An 18,840-nucleotide genomic window follows, 5' to 3' on the forward strand; every position below is an offset into this window, starting at 1 on the left:
GTTTATCTCAAAGTGCTGAGAGTGGAGGATGGTGATAAGTAAATTTTTGAACTAAACTGTGCTTACGCTGGCAAGGAAATGTATGGTTTCAACAAGACTTTTGCAAGCAGGTGTGGGTGGTGTGCTATAAAGTGCCTCACAGCTGGAGAGGCTGTTTGTTTCAGAGCCCTGGAAACATTTTGGTCATGGACTTGTGGGTTCAAACAAACGGGCATTGACTTCACAATATCATGCTCTTTTAAAAGTGAATTATTTATGGTAGATTTATAAGGGAGATAAGACTTCACCAATAGGTTGTTATTTTTAATGCCCACTGCATGTTCCCTGTAATATGAAGTGATGCTGATTTATTCTATTTCTAAGGGTATCTTGCCTGCTGCAGATCGTGAAGCATTTGTCCACAAAGTTGGTCCAATTTTTGTTTCTGTTTGTGGGTCTATATAGGAGTTCAAGTTTACCATGGAGAAGCCTCAGAGTGATGATAAGGTGACAGGTTATGAGGTGAACATGGACGGTAGCAAACGCAAAGAGGATCCTCCAGTGAATGTGAAGGTTTGTAATTTCTCTGGATCTGGCCTGCCTACCTTTGCCTGTGTGTTTGTTACAGCAAGAAAATTCAATATGTCTTTTAGGTCAATCCTATGCATCAATTGGATGGTGACAATGGACGGGCTCTCATTGAAGATGAAAGCTCTGATCTTTCAGACAAATCATGGTGCAAAAGAACAAAGCCAAGGAAGGTGGAATTGGAGGGCAGAAGAAAGGATGTGGATATTATTGTCTCTCTATGTCAACCAAAGGTCAGGTGTCTTTGTGACGTGCATAAGCATATCTGATGACTGTTGGTTGAGACTGAATGTTTCGCTGACAGCTTTGCAGTTAGCTAGAATTGTGTCTTCTGCTGTGTCGACAGTCGAACAGGAGGGCAGAAGCAAGGATGTGCATAATATTGTTTCTCTGGGCCAAGGGAAGGTCAGGCGTTTTTATGATGTGATGTGCATAAACATATTGATCACTGCTGGTGGAGACTGAATGTTTCACCGATAGCTTTGCAGACAGTTAGTAGTGGGAGATCTGCTGTGCTGATAGTTGAAAATTCGTCTGTTACAAGTTGCAAAACATTGAACTTACAAGCCAAGAAAAGGTTGGCACAGACAGTCTTTGGTAGCAAAGAAAACATTCCAACTTGTCCTTCCACCCCTGTGCTAGAATCCACCCAAAGCGGCTTTTTGCAGGTACTGCAGTGAAAAAACAGAGTTAATCTGATATGTGCTCAGTAAAGATGAACTTATCTCTTTTGTGCTCTTACGATTCTACCATGTACATCTTCTTTTAACTTTGGTTGTGTGAGTGTCTTGCATACTTTCAGTGGTATTGCATTGAGTAGCTTGAGTAGAAATACCACATATAAGTGTCTTGTATACTTTCAGTTACCGTTAAGGTTAGTTGATTAGTTTCCACATGGTATTGGAGTCACTAATTTTGGTTACCCTTCACTCTTGAGACTTCATCTACCATCTTCTTACCCATCAAGCTAAGCACTCCATTCCAAGGAATCTGGAACTTTGAAATGGCTGATGTATCTTCCTCATCTGCTTCCTCTATCTTTTTGAAGCCCAGCCACACCATAGATAAGCTCAATGTTTCAACTACCTAGTATGAATCTGCGAATGTAGCTCTATCACAAACACTTCTGTCGTTGGGATATCATCCCAAGCTTGGACCCTTTGCCACAGTCACCCAAAGAATGAGCTTCTTGCGGCGAAATGAAGGCATACAAAGCCTAGAAAGCCCAAGACATTATGCTTAAGTGTACAGCTCATGCAGCATTGCCATGATAGGCAAGTGCAAATCGTAACAAATCTTACCAACACTTGAGTGATTGGCAATTTTTTGATCGTAGCTATAAGCATATTGACCTCATCTATCGAATCTCTCTACTCAAGAGACCTCTAAACACAACATATAGGAAAATGAAGCCATTACCAAGTTTCTTGATACATGATAGGTACTTGATGAGGTCTTGATCTGTGGATTAGAGATCCCCAAGCGGTTGCGATCTATTCTTCTACTTGCTGCTCTACCTGGTGCAGTACCCGCTTTGTGGAGAGCGTTCATTACCACCCAAGCCATTTTGAAGAACCTGCAGCTCCAAGGCTAGGTGCCAAGGATTCAGCAAGAGGAGACTGTCAACAAAGCTTTGGAAATTGGCTCTCAGAAGGCTGTAGCAATTACTACCTTAGCCAGGCCTACACAATACTACAAGAATACCAAGAAGTCTTAGCTTCTGCCCAAGCAACCTCAACGTGAACAACAACCATGTTTAAAGAAGGTTTACGTCTAATTTTTGGAAAGCACTTTTTTGAAAATTTTGGCACCAAGTTGTATTTTTCATCCGCATTTCACCCACAGTCCGATGGTCAAACTGAGATCAATAATCGGCTGGTTTTCGATGTTTTGAAGGCTTATGTGCATGATTTGGGACCAGTATCTCCCATTAGTGCAAGCAATTTTGAAGGACTCATATTCCAGTGCCATCGGTAGAACTCCGTATGAAACAGCATTTGGTTGTCCGCTTCAGTCTTTGTTGACTCGATCGGTCAGTTAGTTGCTTGATGCCAATGCTGAGAGCCAGTCTTTGGGTGAGACTAGTGAGAGTGTGAAGCTTCGGCTAAGCAAGGCTCAGGAGTCTTATTCTTGTCAAGCTAACAAGCATTGTCAAGATGTTACTATCAAGGAAGGGGATTGGGTCTATCTTAGGATCATGAAGCAACGTCTCAAGCAAGTAGGAAAGAAGCGTCCAAAGTTGTCTTTTCGCATGTATGATCCTTTTCCAGTCATTAAAAAGATAAATGAGGGTTCTGTGAAATTGCAGTTGCCTAACTCATGGTCAATGCACAACGTTTTCCATGTTTCTTGGTCGAAGTTGTTTTAGGGAGACCCACCAAAGGACATTTTTGACGAAGAAGAACCGGAGATCATTGATGAAGCAGAAGTCATGGAATCAGAGCAGATTTTGCTGCATCGGTTTCGCCATGGATCCAAGAAGCAAGCATGACAATATCTTTTGAAGTTCAAAGATTGAGGAACCCACGAGGCAGTGTGGGTTAATGAAGCATTTTTCACAGATTTTCCCGAGTTGTTGGCGGACTACAAAGAAGCCATGCAACTCGGTACGAGTACCTCACCTTGAAAAGGGGGGGATGTCACGTGCACATCTAACCCTATGTGCATGTGGACAAGCTGTTCCTACTTCTAGGGTTTAGGAAGCCTAGGAAGTGTTCTAGCAACCTTGTGAGCCTGCACGCGGGCCGTGCATGTCCAGGCACTTAGAGTAGTTGCATATCCTCTGATTGCACACCTAGCATGAGCATGTTTTACCATTGCATGAACCCAAGTCGCAGGGCATATGAACCATCTCTTAAATGGGGTCATGTTTTAAGTGACTTTTCAATTTAAATGAAATAGTGGGGACTATCTTGAGGCTGCTCGACCCACTCCTTGGCAAGTATAAAAGGAAGCCCCTGGGCGCTAGGAAGAAGCAGAAGACAAGCAGAGAGCACAGTGCCCGGCAAGCAGCATGCTCTCACAACGTTTTCTCCAGCAACAAGCCTCAGCGTTTTCAGCAAGCACGAGCGTTTTTGAAGACTCCAGATCAGCATTTTCAGCCCTTGGCATTTCGCCAGTAGGTCAGCCCTCGCCTTGCAGTACCACACCGTCTCGCAACAATTCCATTGCCAGATTATCCAAGCGCTATCAGATCAGCCAGCGTTTTCAGAATTCAGCCATCGATTTCAGATTTCAGCCCATCAGTTTTCAGCATAGCCTCATTGTTGCCGTCGTCATTGTTGTCGTCGCCAACAATTGCAGATTTCAGCCCTAGAACAACGCTCAATTTTCAGCCAGATTCAGCCCTAGCGTTTTTCATTTTTCAGCCCTCAGTCTTCGTCGTCGTTGACATCATCGTCATCAGGTACCACGGCATCTTGAAGCATTGTACTAGACCTTTGTGCAATCTAAAACAAATACCTCTCTAGCAATAGAGAGGGGGGCCCTTGGAGGTGGGTTTTGGACCCCATCTGGTGTCGTCTCTTCTCTCTCTCTCTCTCTCTCTCTCTAGCACTCTCACTCAGTTTGCATTCCACTCTCTTGTTTTGGTCATTGCACATTCTCTCACTAAAGCACGGAAGGCTCTCCCTTCCGCTAAGTAAAAGCAACCTTGAGCACCACTGAGCACTCATCTTGAGCCATACACCATCATTCACTTCCGTTGCACATTACAAGCACCATCCCTAATGTCTATCATGTTCCAGGACTTGCTAAAAAGCTCATCTTTGCTATTGAGCTTTTTGAAGCAGATGTAAGTTTGAATTCAACAAGGAGGGCTATACGATACTTGCTAAGGAATCCGCAAGGAGGCTACTCACCCTTCACATACAGAAGCAAAGTCATCTCTATTGACTTGGCATCTATGCATCTTGTGCACATGCACTAGCATCCTCTATACACACTCCCATACAAATCATTTTTCATCAAATGGCACTATCGCTTAGGACATGCATCTAGTCACATCTTACAAAAATAAGTAGTTGCAAGCTTGTCCTTGGTCTTCCACTTGAACTCTCACCCATAGCTTTTTGTGAAGCATGTGCATTTGCAAAAGCTCATCATAAGTCCTTCCCTTGTATCAAAACTCGTGCCGAAAATCCCTTGCAGCTCATTTACTCTGATCCTTATGGACTTATGCTCCTCAACTCCCTCACAAGAAATAAGTATTTTTTGACTTTCATTGATGACTACTCTCCATGTACCTATACATATTTTATGCCGGATAAAGCCATCACCATCACCATGTTTCGCCAAGTTGAAAATCAACAAGATCATCAGAACAAGGTGCTCCGTAGCGGCTTTGGGGACGAGTATACTTTTGGCGAGTATTAACACCTTCGTCATGATGCATGGATCCACCACGAGGTCACTACTCTTGCCCATCTTCAACAAAATGGTGTTGTGGGAAGAAAGAATGCTCATTGATGGAAGTCATTGACTATGTCACTACAATTCTTGTAGGGATCGCCTCAAAAAAACAATGCCTATCACACTGTTCAACAATAGGGATTATTTTATTCTATGATTTCTCACATTTTCACATATAGAAGGGTGTCGAAAAAATGATCTTGAAAAAGGTTTTAGAGATTGGATAGGAAAAGGATTCCTTTTGTTGGTGAAAACTCATAGCTAAGGGATTTTATAATTAGTCCTTGAATGCACGTGATATATAGGTTTTACATATGGTGTCTCGAGGACGTGGCAACTGCTAACCTTAGTTGTTGGTTTCTTTTCTATGACTTTTATTTAATTTTTGGGATCCTCTATTTGAAATGCAAATGATCGGACATTGTATGGTCAGAGTGAAACCGTTGATGGCCAAGAGTTTCACCCACAGACGGGAAGGCCTTGTCGCCACAGTTGGTCGGGCTGACCGACATTGGAATCTGAGCAGTAAAAGGGTGTCTAGGCTCAATTCAAAGTCATTTAGGCCCCCTCGCTACACTTATAAGTCTGTGCGTACTAGGAAAATTAACTCAAAGAGGCATAGTGGACACTTGGCAGCACCACAAGCCTCAAGAGTCAAAAGGTCAAACCAAGCCACCTCAGCCAAGAATTGGCGCAAAATCCACTCGAGGGCTGCCTTTCTCTCACTGTGACCTACAGTGTGTGTGTGAGTAGTTGGTGCAGGTGATGAAGCTTTAATGAAAAGCTTGCCTTCTCCCTTGCACTATGTAGCGCGATGATTCCGCTCTCGTGCACCTCGCTCCCTTTTTGAATACAGAATCGTGATGCCCCGCTCGAGGGTTACTCATCTATATGTGTACAGTTATGTGGGTTCATGCGCGAATGTCGAGGCAAGAGCCTCTTGTCCAGGTACTGGATTAGTTGATCGCTAATCCTTCGTAGGTATAGGTGAATTTGGAGAGATTTCACGCGAGAAATCTCGTCCTACTCAAAGGGCAAGTAGCTCTACAGGTGTGGTAGCTCGAGGGCTTGCTAGGGACGTGACCGACTCGCAAAACGGAGCCCAAAACAAGAAAATACAGCCCACTGTGTATTTTTCAGGTTTAGGGTTTCGCCCTTAACGGTCCCTAATATCCCCGAGAGGTTTGGGGACGCGAGGGGGCCGCTATGCGGATGATCTGGTGCATTTTCAGGGCAGAAAACAGAGATTTCAGCGTGCTGCAGATTCTCGCCAGGTTTTGTAAAGTGTGTATGTGTTGGGAAAGTCACTTATTGCGTGGGGATAGTGTCCGTGAAGCGTCTTAATATAGTTATACTGTCGAAATCGGGCAGAACAGGTCGTTTTCAGCCCGGATTATGCGGGACAGCTCTTAGGAAGTCGCAGGCTTTATTTCTTTTTGAAAAGAATAAAGAAATACTGAAAGGGGCACCAGTCTTTCGGGCCTACAGGGTGTCGACGTCTGCTTGGAGCGCTCTAGCTTCCGAGCCGTGTGTTTGAAGTGTCAATTCCTGTTACACGTTTTATCTGCAAAGTTTGTGTTTAAAAGTTTTAAGTAAAGTTTCAGGGGAAAGCCTACATCTACCGCCCTACGGACCGGTCTCATGGTTTTGTTGCCAGGACAGAATCACTTTTTCCTCGAGAAGTGAGCCTTGGTTGGTTTTTAATGAAGACACAAAGTACAGGAACACGGGAGTACACTATGGCCGCAGCTTTCAAAATCCACATGTTGCATTAAATGGACAGGGAACCAGTTTCCGGGCAATGCATTAGGTTCTTCCACCACCCATGATACATCCGGGCAATGCATTAGGTTTTTCCACCACCCATGATACATCCTGGGATTTCGGGGGTGGATCTGTGTCGCAAAGTATGGCTAGTTATGCGCCTGGAAACCAACAATATTGCTAGGAACAATGTTTGGGGGTATGCAAGGCATGATGCCAAACCCCATGTATGGTAATATCGGCATGCAGTAAGGCTTTCAGAGCAATCAGGGCCAGTTTGGGTGCCATAGGGCAATTTTGGCATTGCTGGTTTATTTTGGAGATATGACACTTATGACGCAAAATGTCAATGACCAAGGAATGCCGATGATCCCTACTACAATGCCCATGTTGCAGACAATTCCTCATGACAATTTTGGGGGCACTGGAAAAGCCAAAAGCCTACAAAGAAGGTGATGCAACTGTAAAGTTTAGCACTTTCAGCGGTTTTGAGGGTAAGGCAAAGGCTCTTACTTTCCTCCAACAATTTGATACAGCTTATGCAGGGGGGAATTTGACAGAGGCCTCTAAGGTTAGGAAAGTTGCCACTTTCTTGAAAGACAATGCGCTTACATGGTGGATGACATTGTTGATGCATGGACAGGCACCCGCCACATGGGTATACTTCAAGAAAATGTTTGCATCTGCGTGGCTGTCAATTGAATTTGAAGCAGATGTCATAACAGATTGGCACCAACTCACTGCGGCTACTTGCAAGAGCCTACAAGAGTATAATTGGAAGTTTTGTAAAGTGCTGCTCTTAGTAACCTCCTACAAGTTTGTGCCACTGACAGAGCAGATTGAGAAGTATTGTTGTGGGTTGCCTAAAGGGCTTCGAGATTACTGTACGAAGAACTGAGTGGCTACCCTCACTCAGCTTATGAAAGTTGCCAACATTGGTCTTGCCTTGTTGAAGGGAGAGGACAGTGGGTTTCCGGGCAACGTGAAAGGGGGGCAGCAAAAGAAAAATTCAGCAAAGAAGCCCTTTGTAAAAACGGCTCTTGAAGTGTCACTGGGGTCAGAAAAGGTCAACAAGGACAAGGACTCAGCCGAGACTTCTGGAGCGCAGGCAAGGAAACAGAAAAGGAAGCCTTTGGTGCATAAGTCGCTCGAGAAAAAGAAGGTCTTGATGGTTGAGAATAAATGCTTTATATGCGAGCAACCTGGTCACTTTGCTACAGATTATCCACAAAGGAAAAGACCAGCTGACTCAAATGATAAAGAGGACAAGAAAGGAAAGAAGCCCAAAAACCACGACAGGTTTAGTGCCAGACATGGTGGGTGACAGACCAAGCATGGATGCTAGCGAGTTATGCAGGGCATGGGGTAAAGTCAGAGACCAAACGACACTTATTTTCTTCGATCCAAGTGCCAAAGCGAAATTTATCTTACCAGAGTTAGCTATGAAGCTAGGCATCAGAGCTGAAGAGATGGGGTACATGGCAGAGGCAGGGTTGACATGTCCTGGCTACTTAGAGTGTGTTACTCCCATCATTGGAAAGCTGCTACGTGTGCATATTCAGTCGTATGTGGACACAAAAGAGTTCTATACATAGTTACATGGGACGGCGGGTCGGGGTCGGGAATGGGGTCGGGACGGCAAAAGTCAGGAAACGGGGACGGGGGTCGGAACGGCAAAAAAAAAGGAGAGTTTTTTGGGCATTTTTTGGCCTACACACATGCCACACACATAGAGCATCACTTTGACCATAAATTTACACTAAATAGACCAAAGAATACGAGTCATATAGGCTGAAATGTGCTAATAAAACATCGATGATCGATGGATACAAAATGAGAAGTGCATGCCACAAGGGCTCAAGAGTCAAAAAGCCTAAAGGACTTAGGACAAGCCTGAGGCCTCAAGGATAACAAAAAGTACAAAGGGCTATGTAGTAGGTAGAGTCGTAGACTCAAGAGTCTAGACTCGAGAGTCGAGTGATCAATGATCATCAAACTCAAGAAGTGCTCGCCTGCTGAATCTCCACATCGTCGTCGTAGTCGAGGTCGTCAGCAACGTATGAGGGCTCCGGCTCGGGAGGCTCGCATTGAGGCTCGAAATCCTCCTCTAGCTCCTCCAAAAGAGTATCGGCCATAGATGGATTCTCTTGTGCCATCTCCCACTCAGTGAAAGGATCTGCCTTGTGTGTGACGCTCTTGGCAAGCATGCGTAAGTTAGCGCTCACAAACACCAAATCATTGGCCCTCTGAACCCCAAGGCGATTCCTCTTCTTAGAGGCAATGTGGCTGTACACACTCCATAGTTGCTCCAAGCAACTAGTGGTACATGCTTGGCTAAGGACATGAACAGCCAAGCGCTGCAAATGTGGGCCATCTCCTCCATAGTCCTCCCACCACAAAACCGAGCCAATCTTGTTGCGATCAAGCTGTGCATCTACACATCCATAGGAGTCCTTCTTTTGCCTGTAGTTGAGTAGCTCATCTCTAATCTTGCGCCTAATGTCACTGCTAGGCTCAAGGCGCTCCAATGCAAGCCGCCATCCTTTGCTCACCTCCTTGTCGGTCTCTTGACGCCTTCCTTGAAACTCAGGGTCAAGCACATAAGCTGCCGTATGAAGTGGAGAGTAGTATCCATTTCACCTGGACTCACACAAGCCATGAATCTCCGCATACTGAACAAGGTCAGGCACAAGCTTCTCAAGTGCCTCTATCATCCGATCCATGGCTTCGTAGACTTTGCCAATGCATGGCTGCAAGCCATCCACCACTCGAAGTAGGTGTAGAATAGGCTTGACCATGGCGTCAAGAGTCTTCACCTCCTCCCACCAAGTGGCGTCGTCGGCCCATTCTTGGCATTTCAATCCTACTGCTGATGTAGACTCCGGCATGGCCTGGAACTCATCACTGAGAAAGAGGCCCCTTAAGGCTCCGCCACATGTAGACAAGCGGCCTAGCATAAGCCAATTGAATGCAAATCTTGTCTTTGAATATTTGAGCAAAGACAAGTGGCTCCTCTTTGAGAATTCATGGCGCACTTTTTGATGGTTGAGCACAAAGGAGACAATTCGAGAGGCGTCACCAATGGTGGGTGAAATCCATGACAAGTTCCCTATGTCCTTGAGGAGGTTATTGAGGCAATGCGCCATGCAAAATGTGACATGGATGCTGGGATACATGTCCTCAATGATAGCTCCGGCTGCCCTATTTGACGCCTCTCCATCTGCAACCATACAAAGGACATTCTCCGGGCCGGTGATCTCTATGGTGCTTGTCCACTCCGCAGCAAGCATCTCGGCGGCCTTGCCACTATCGGATGCATCATGTGACTCCACAAAGTACATCTCCCTCCGAGAGTAGGCCACCACCCCGTGGATGGACCGCTTGCGGGTGTCGCTCCATCCATCTACAAGAAGAGAGACGCCATTGGTCTCCCACAAATCCTTTGTTGCTTGGGCCGCTTGCTCCACGGCAAGCTTCTCTTTGTCAAGGAGGGTGGTGCGAAGCCTCTCCGATGAAGGTGGCACATAAGAGGAGCCATATTCCCCTATTTTCGTAACCATGGTTCGAAAGTATGGAGACCTATCCACACAAAATAGAGCATGTTGCGTTAGTATGGAGAGTCGAGAAATTATAACCCATTATGAATACAAAATGGAAGATTGCAATGTGCATATGCCAAGGGAAACTCACCGCGAAGCATGGAAGGCAATGTGGTCGTGGAAGAAGAATCGGGCAACCGACCTATCCACCTCTTCCTTCAATTTAGGATTCCAATTTGCGTTGAGAGTGGTTTGGCGATGCGGAAGGGAAGAGGACGGTGTAGATCTATGGCTCTTGAAGGTTCGAGAGATGTCGTCAAGGTTGGCTTCCCTTTGCTCTCGCGGTGTCGCCGTGGCGGAGGGATCAACGGCAACAAAACGGCCCCTCTTGGCCGCTTCCGCAACCTCATACACCGTGAGCTTCTCAAGAAGATCCAACCTCTTCTCGAGAGCTACATGAGGGCAAAACTTCACCTCGTGACCGGGTTCATGAAGAAGATGGGCTCGCACTTTGTTTGAACCACCCGATCTCTTGTATGGACATAGTTTGCACGTCCATGGTCTTGCACCGCCACCTTTGCCACGCGAGCTAAAGTCGACTTCATCCCACCACGACCACGTTTGCACGGCGGGCCTCCTTCGAGAAGAAGCGGCTTGAGAAGTGGAGTTGGCTTGAGATGACATGATGGTGGAGAGACTCGAGAGAGTAGAGCTTAGAAGTCAGAAGGGTTAGAGGAGAGCTTGTGTGGAGAGAGAGTAAAGGAGAGCTTCAAAGTGGGTAGAAGAGGGAGAGGAGAGCTTCAAAGTTCAAACTTGAGCCTTGAGCTTGAGGGAAATGGAATGAGCATTGAGCATTGAGACTATGAGTATTAAGAGGCCCAAGGGAGCCTTTTATAGCCTCCCAAGGGCCAAGGCTTAAAAAATATGGCAGTTGGGGCTGCACAAAGCTGTTGCAAACGGTCAAAAACGGCCATTTTTTTGAATCTGTTCCGGTCCGACCCCGGCCGACCCTTGCCTTCCCCGTCCGGTCCGTCCGACCCCGGCAGTCCCTGGTCCGTCCCCCCTGCGACCCGCCCGTCCGGCCCGTTTTCCGTCCGTCCCTTGGCGTTCCCAGCCGTTCCCGGCCCGGTTACGGCCGTCCCTCGGCCCTAGGGCCCGTCCCCCCCGTCCCCTGTAACTATGGTTCTATATCATGCCATTGGAAGGGTGCGATGCGCTGTTGGGAATTCTGTGGATGTTCCGAACGCATGGCATGGTGGATGTCTTCGACAAAAAGATGACCCTTTAACATACAAACAAAACTCATGTTTTGGATGTAAAGCTCAAAGGGGAGTTTGTCCCTATTGTATCTGCTTCGGCTATCACTCCTGTAATTAAGAATCATCTTTTTGCGTACTTGATTTTTGCACGTGATGTTGTCGGTCGAATTTATCTGTGTTAGATAAAGAAAGCTTAGCATTTTTGCGAGAGTTTAATGACTGCTCTTCTTATTCATTGCCGCCACAATTGTCGCCGAAGAGGCTTGAGGACCATACGATAGATTTGGTGCCAGGGTGTAGCCCACCAAACAGACCTCCCTACAGGGTTAGTGCGGCTCAACAGAAAGAGATTATGGGCCAGGTTGAGGAGCTTTTAGAGAAGGGGCTGATTCAGCCTAGTTCTGCACCTATTTGCTCCCTAGTGCTCCTAGTGTAGAAGAAGGATGGCTCTTGGCGCATGTATATTGACTACCGTGCGTTGAATAAGAATACCATTTCCTATCCGAAGGATTGATGATATTCTTGACCGTTCAGAGAGTGTTGCAATTTTCAATAGGATAGACCTTAAGAGTGGGTACCATCAGATTCGTATAAGGCGAGAGGATGTGCACAAGACTGCGTTTAGGAAGACATTTGGTCTCTATGAGTTTTTAGTGATGCCATTGGGCTTACAAATGCTCCTGCTACGTTCAATAGGATGATGGACCGGATTTTCAGCTCGCACCAACAGTTTGTTGGCACTTTCTTTGATGACATGATAGTCTATTCAAAGAATGAAGAGGAGAATAGGCGTCACTTGACCATTGTGTTCGAAGAGTTGCGTAGTCAAAGGTTACTTGCAATCCTAAGAAAAGTGAATTCTTCTTGGAAGAGATCCACTTTCTTGGCCACATAGTGTCAAAGGATGATCTGCAAAGGTTGAGGCTATTAAGACATGGCCAGACTTGAAGTCTGTGCACAATGTCCGAAGCTTCTTGGGATTGTGCTCATTCTATAGAATGTTTATCAAGAATTTTGTAGAGATAGCTTCATCTCTTCACACTTTGCAAAAAAAAGAGATCACTCTCAGATGGACCCAAAAAGAGATTTCAGCTTTTAGTCTCTTAAAGGAAAAGTTGACTTCAGATCCCGTAATTATTTTACTAGATCTTAGGAAGTCATTTCTGTGACCCGTGTGTGGCAATAGCATCGGAGCGTGCTAATGCAAGATGGACGGGTAGTAGCTTACGAGAGAAGAATCTTGCAAGGGCCAGAAAAGACTATGCAAATCTATGAGAAAGAGCTACTGGCCGTCTTTCATGTGCTCTCTACACTACCTGTTAGGTGCTGATGGTTTTGTTGTCCAGACAGACCATCAGACCTTGCAATACTTCTTGACACAGTCAAAGTTATCCGAAAAGCATATGCGATGGGCAAACATTCTTTCTATGTTCCACTTCCATATTATGCACGTGGAAGGCAAGAAGAATGTTGTGGCTGATGCGTTATCAAGAAAGCCACCCACAAATTTCAGCTATGCCAATTCCTTGTCATCATGCCCTTGATGACATGAAGGAACAGTATGCTACTCATGAGGATTTTGCAAGGATCTTTGAACAGTTGTAGGATGGGCAACACCATGAGCACTACCTCCTCAAGGATGGTTTTATGATGATGCATGGTAGACGATGTGTCACTAGGCCATTGTGACATGAGGTTATGATAGAAAGCCATGTCCCACCGTATGCAAGCGGTCGAGACATTCTTTTATTGGCTTACTTTGAGGAGAGATGTGGATGCCTTTGTGCGAGCATGCGTGATTTGCCAAAAGGTCAAGTTTGACAGGCAAAAGGCACCAGGGTTATTACAACCATTGCCAATTCCGGATAAGCCATGGGAAAGCATTGATATGGATTTTATCTTTGATCTTCCAAGAACGCCGACAAGGAATGATGGTATATGGACCATTATCTGATCAGATGACACGGTTGTTCATGTACAATGTGTGTGTTTAAGTACCATGGTATGCCATAGTCGATTGTCAGTGATCGTGATCCTCGCATGGCGAGTTTGTTTGCGAGAGGATTGTATGAAAACATGGGCACCACCGAATGGCATGACAAGAAACCCATAGAGACCAAACGATGTCTTCAACGCAGTATTATGGACATCTTCTAGCCTAATGCGTATTTGGTGGTACCCACTCTTTAGGTCTATCGTAGTAAACAGTGACACTCCTGCAAGCCGATCAAGGATGTCATCTATCCTCGGTATGGGGAACTTGTTCTTCTTATTCAAACCGCGGTAGTTAATGCACATGCGCCACGCTCAAGTTTTCATCTTCATTTCATTCACAAACTGATGGACAGTTAGAAGAGGCTAATTCTACTGTCTTGGATCTGTTGAAATGTTACGTTGTCAGGAGTTTTTTGGAGCAAGGGATTGCGCATATGTACATACCCATGCATGGTGCATCAAATAAAGTATTGCCCATTTTCCAGAGCCAGGTGGTTACGTGAGGCCCACATGTGTACAGGTAGGACACCATGTACATAGTGCATCGATTTTCATCATTACTAGTACCATTGTGTTTTTCTACAATAAGGAGGAGTTGGTAGCGCGTAAAACTTCTCGAGGAAGCTATCCGCGGGCCGACGACGTGAGGTTAGCAGGTGCGTCAGATGGCATCTAGTGGCGTCAGGAGGGCGAACGAGGTCAATATTTGCACGCAGATGAGGACAGACACAACGTGGGTGTTTGCTTGTGAGAATTATGCAGAAAGGTCATCATGAGGACCTTTTTTTGGGGCCACTTCACGTGATGGCGAGGCGCATTATTGGAAAAAAGCTGAGTGCCAGGTGTGCGAATGATGCAAAAAGGTGACAACTATGCACTGCGAGGTCAGTTTTTGGCCTGTTCGGGGTCCGTTTGAGGTCATCTAAAAGGCCAAGGGTGCCCAACTAAAAAAGCTAAGTGTGGGAACTGAAAAAACTGAGAGAAGACCAGAAAAAAACGTGGAGAAGAGAGGAGGAACAGCCGTAGCTGTGTTTTTGCTCATTTTGGAGCCTGTTTTGGCCGTAAACTGCTCATCCGAGGTCGGATTTGAGCACTTTGACATTGTAGACTGGGGTTTTGGGCCGTTCCGGACGCGATGGCGCTGTCCATTTTGCCAAATTCCTCACTCTTTTCCTGCTGTTTTTCTGTGTAAGTTTCTCCTATGAGCGAAGTTTCTGCTCCAGTTTGTGATTGTATCTGGCTTATTTTACCCATATTGTGTGAGCTGTTTGCCCCATTGGTGTTGGCCCAAGCTCATTTGTATCTAAACATCAGAAATTCTCCTCTTTTGAGCTGAGTTTTTTGGGTGTCTGTGTGTGTGTGTGTGTCTGTGTGGAGTGGGCAAGTGGATAGTCTCTCTCCTCTCACTCCAGAGGTGTGTTCCCTGTCTCGGCCAGGTGTGTTGTGTAAGCCGAGTGGTGCCCCATAGTGTGTGTGTGTATCTTCCCAAGAGTGTGTGTCGGGTCGTTATAGAGGCGCTGTGTGTGTTTTCATCCCGCCCACAACGTGTCAGATAATAAGGGCAAGTGGGAACAATATTTGCCTATGCTTGAGTATGCGTACAACAATACGGTGCATTCGTTCACATGCAAGGCACCTTTTGAGATTATTGAAGGTGGCAAAAAGGTTCCTCCCATTTTGCATACAAAGGACAAGATCATTGAGGCAGATCGATATGTTGAGAACATGGATGAAATGTATAAGAAGATTAAGCTTGCCTTGGAGAAGACTCAGGCAAAGCAGAAAAGGGTCGTTGATTGTCACCGACGTGAACTGTTGTTTTCACCTGGTGATTGGGTTCTTTTGAGGGTTGAAAAGGCAAGTTAAAGAAGATGAAGGGCAAGGAACGGTTGTTTCCTAAGCTAAGCATGCGTTAGTATGGGCCTTTTCAAGTGCTTGATAAGATTAACGATGTTGCTTACATATTGAAATTGCCCGATGCTTGGAAGATTCATAATGCGTTTCACTTGACTCTTCTGAGACCCTTCGTGGGTGATGTGCCAGAAGATATGCCATAGGAGGATCAGCCAGAAGTCAATGAACAAGTCTTGTGTGATTTGGAAGCTGGGTGTGGCTGGTTTAAGCGTTGGCACGGTGTGGCTCGGTGATGCCCCGCTCGAGGGCTACTCACCTGTATGTACAATTATGTGGGTTCATGGCCTTGTCGCCACGAGTTGGTCGGGGCCGACCTGCATTGAATTCCTAGCAGTAAAAGGGTGTCTAGGCTCAGCTCAAAGTCATTTAGGCCCCCTCGCTACAATTATAAGTCGGCCTCGGCCAAGAATTGGCGCAATATCCACTCGAGGACTGCCTTTCTCTCACTGTGACCTACAATGTGTGTGTGAGTAGTTGGTGCAGGTGATGAAGCTTTAATGGAAAGCTTGCCTTCTCCCATGTACTATGTAGCGTGATAATTCCGCTCTCGCGCACCTCTCTCCCTTTTTGAATACAGAATCGTGATGCCCCGCTCGAGGGCACTCATCTGTATGTACAGTTATGTGGGTTCATGCGCGAATGCCGAGGCAAGAGCCTCTTGTCCAGGTATTGGATTAGCTAATTGCTAATCCCCTGCATGTATAGGTGATTTTAGAGAGATTTCACGTGAGAAATCTTGTCCGATTCAAAGGGCAAGTAGCCCTACATGTGCGGGAGCTTGAGGGCTTGCTACGCATGCGACCGGCTCGCAAAACGGAGCCCAAACCAAGAAAATACAGCCTGCTGTGTATTTTTGCAGGTTTAGGGTTTCGGCCCTAAATGGTCCCTAATATCCCTAGGAGGTCCAAGGATGCGAGGGGACCGCTATGCGAGTGATCTGGCGCATTTTCAGGGCAGAAAACAGAGAATTCAATGTGCTACAGATTCTCGCCGGGTTTTGTAAAGTGTGTGTATGAGTTGGAAAAGTCTTTTATTGCGTGGGGATACTGTCTGTGAAGCATCCTAGTATAGTTATGTTGCCGAAATCGGGCCAGAACAGGTCGTTTTCAGCCCGGACTATGCGGGACAACTCGTAGGAAGTCGAAGGCTTTATCCCTTTTTGAAAAGAATAAAGAAATACCGAAAGGGGCGCCAGTCTTTGGGGCCTACAGGGTGTCGGCGTTTGCTTGGAGCGCTCTAGCTTCCGAGCCGTGTGTGTTTGAAGTGTCAATTCTTGTTACAGGTTTTATCTGCAAAGTTTCTCTGTGTCTTAAAGTTTTAAGTAAAGTTTCGGGTGAAAGCCTACGTCTACCGCCCTACGGACCGGTTTCATTCTGATGTGTTTTTACGAGACCGAAACTGGTCAAGGAAGCTTATGATATTTTGGTGCAAGGATTAGCCAAAGGAGGGAAAAGTTCTTAGAGTTTGTCACCTCTCTTGCCGGCCCTAGCGGAGCCGGTAGTGCCCTAGTATCTCCTAAGGGCTGATCATAGGGAGTGAGGACTGATTTGTGGTTTTGCTTTGCCTTTGTTAGGTAGTTTCTCATTATTGGCATGGTCCCGCCATTGTTTTTCCCCTTGTATTGTTGACAGTGTCATATATTGTGCCTGTTGGTTGCCCTAGGCTTAGCGTATTTTTCCTTGATACCTAGTAGCATTGGATTCCACCTTTATGCCTTTTTTCCCCTCTTTTTGATATTTTAAAGTTGTGGGGTTATTTTTTTGTTGGGATGAGAGTAGGGGAAAATGTGGGAGTCTCTATATTGGGACCCCACCCCCTTCTACTTCATTCGAATTGTATCGGTTCAATAACGTCAAAGCTTAGGGTTTCTCTCTCTCTCTCTCTCTCTCAAAGGGATGAGGATCAAACTACAGAGGGAAGTGCTCACGGGTATTACCACACATCGACAGTCATGGATTATCTTTCGCCGGCTAGTGCGACAAAAGAAAAGGGCCTATCTATCTCAGCTAGAGCGGGATCTATATCAACTATTTATAAGTCAGGACTCAGGCGAAGCATGGAGGCTATTCCACGAGCATTCACCACCACCCGCGATCACCTCCACTGAGACATGGGGGGAATATGCCACATCTCTCTACACAGCATCAGGGCAACCACCTCTGCCGGACCCACTAGAGACATGCCCAGAGACATGTTCTTTCTTTATTGTTGAGAGGGTGAGGAAATCCATTGACAGGATGAAGACAAGGAGAGCGCATGATCATGATGGTTTGGTAGCAGAGCACTTCTTCCATGCCAGGGATATGCTTGCAGAGCTCCTGGCTATGATGTTTAATCGAGCCATGTATGAAGGCTTCCCGGAGACCTGGAGTATGTCTACGATTGTGCCTATTTTCAAGTCAGGAGATCCCATGATTCCCGCGAATTATCTCACCATCATGGTTGGCCACACATTAGCTAGGTTGTATGCATCCGTCCTTGAGCAGGAGCTGAGTAGATGGGCAGAGCGAGAGGGAATAAAGCACCATGCAAGCAGGTTTCAGGAGAGGTTTCTCCACTCTTGACGAGATTCTGACACTCAGAGCTATTATTGAGGAGGGTAGACACCATGGCAAGAGAATCTATTGTAGCTTTGTGGATTTCCGCACAGCTTTTGACACAGTGCAAAGAGTCAGACTTATACACAGACTACAGGACATGAGTGTGCCTACAGAGCTGATATGGGGTATTCTGGCTCTATACAGGACAGTGATGGGACGGGTACGCACCACTGAGGGAATGTCTGACATGGTCCACTCCACTATTGGAGTAAAGTAGGGATGCCCACTATCTCCGACTCTTTTTGGGATGTATGTGGATGAGTTTTCAGACTATGTAGAGCGGCAAGGAGATAGAGAGGCTCAGCTAGCAGGGACATGGATTCCAATGTTACTATATGCTGATGATATTGTGCTGATTTGAGACTCCCCAGAGGGGATGCAGCGTCATTTGGATGCTCTGCTTACATTTGCACGTGACAGTGGATTGTCGGTCAATCTGGGAAAAACCAAGGTTATGGTGTTCAACACCGCACCACAGTGGGTCAGGAGGTCGGCACCCACATTTATGTATGGCCAGGAGACTGTGGAGTACACAGATGCATATACCTATCTTGGGGTAGTATTCAGTGGACCGGTGTTTTCACTAAGGAGAGCATCAGAGACTAGACTGACGAGAGCATATGCAGCTTTGGGAGGACCGGAGAGGATGTGTGCGCAGGTTCAGTTTCAGGAACCGCGAACAAAGCTATGGCTCTTTGACACTCTAGTGACTCCAGCTATGCTCTATGGAGTTTAGGTATGGGGACCCTCAGTAGACCACCATGGGAGATCTGGTAATACAGATGGATGGAG

At 46.1% G+C, this 18,840-nt stretch overlaps 1 protein-coding gene across 5 annotated transcripts in view; it reads left to right on the top strand.

The window, feature by feature from the left end:
* LOC147451652 (uncharacterized) overlaps nucleotides 1-18,840 on the top strand; it is a 42,180-nt gene that overhangs the window by 1,043 nt on the left and 22,297 nt on the right. For all 5 annotated transcript variants that reach the window (XM_086518784.1, XM_086518785.1, XM_086518786.1 and 2 more), the window contains 4 exons: nucleotides 445-552; nucleotides 633-800; nucleotides 880-972; nucleotides 1,056-1,235. In XM_086518784.1, the coding sequence (XP_086374910.1) occupies nucleotides 445-552; nucleotides 633-800; nucleotides 880-972; nucleotides 1,056-1,235 (549 nt within the window). The remainder of the gene's footprint in view (nucleotides 1-444; nucleotides 553-632; nucleotides 801-879; nucleotides 973-1,055; nucleotides 1,236-18,840) is intronic.

The sequence above is a fragment of the Adiantum capillus-veneris genome, chromosome 8, assembly GCF_014529385.1.
Source record: "Adiantum capillus-veneris isolate H3 chromosome 8, ASM1452938v2, whole genome shotgun sequence".
NCBI classification, from domain to species: Eukaryota; Viridiplantae; Streptophyta; class Polypodiopsida; order Polypodiales; family Pteridaceae; genus Adiantum; species Adiantum capillus-veneris.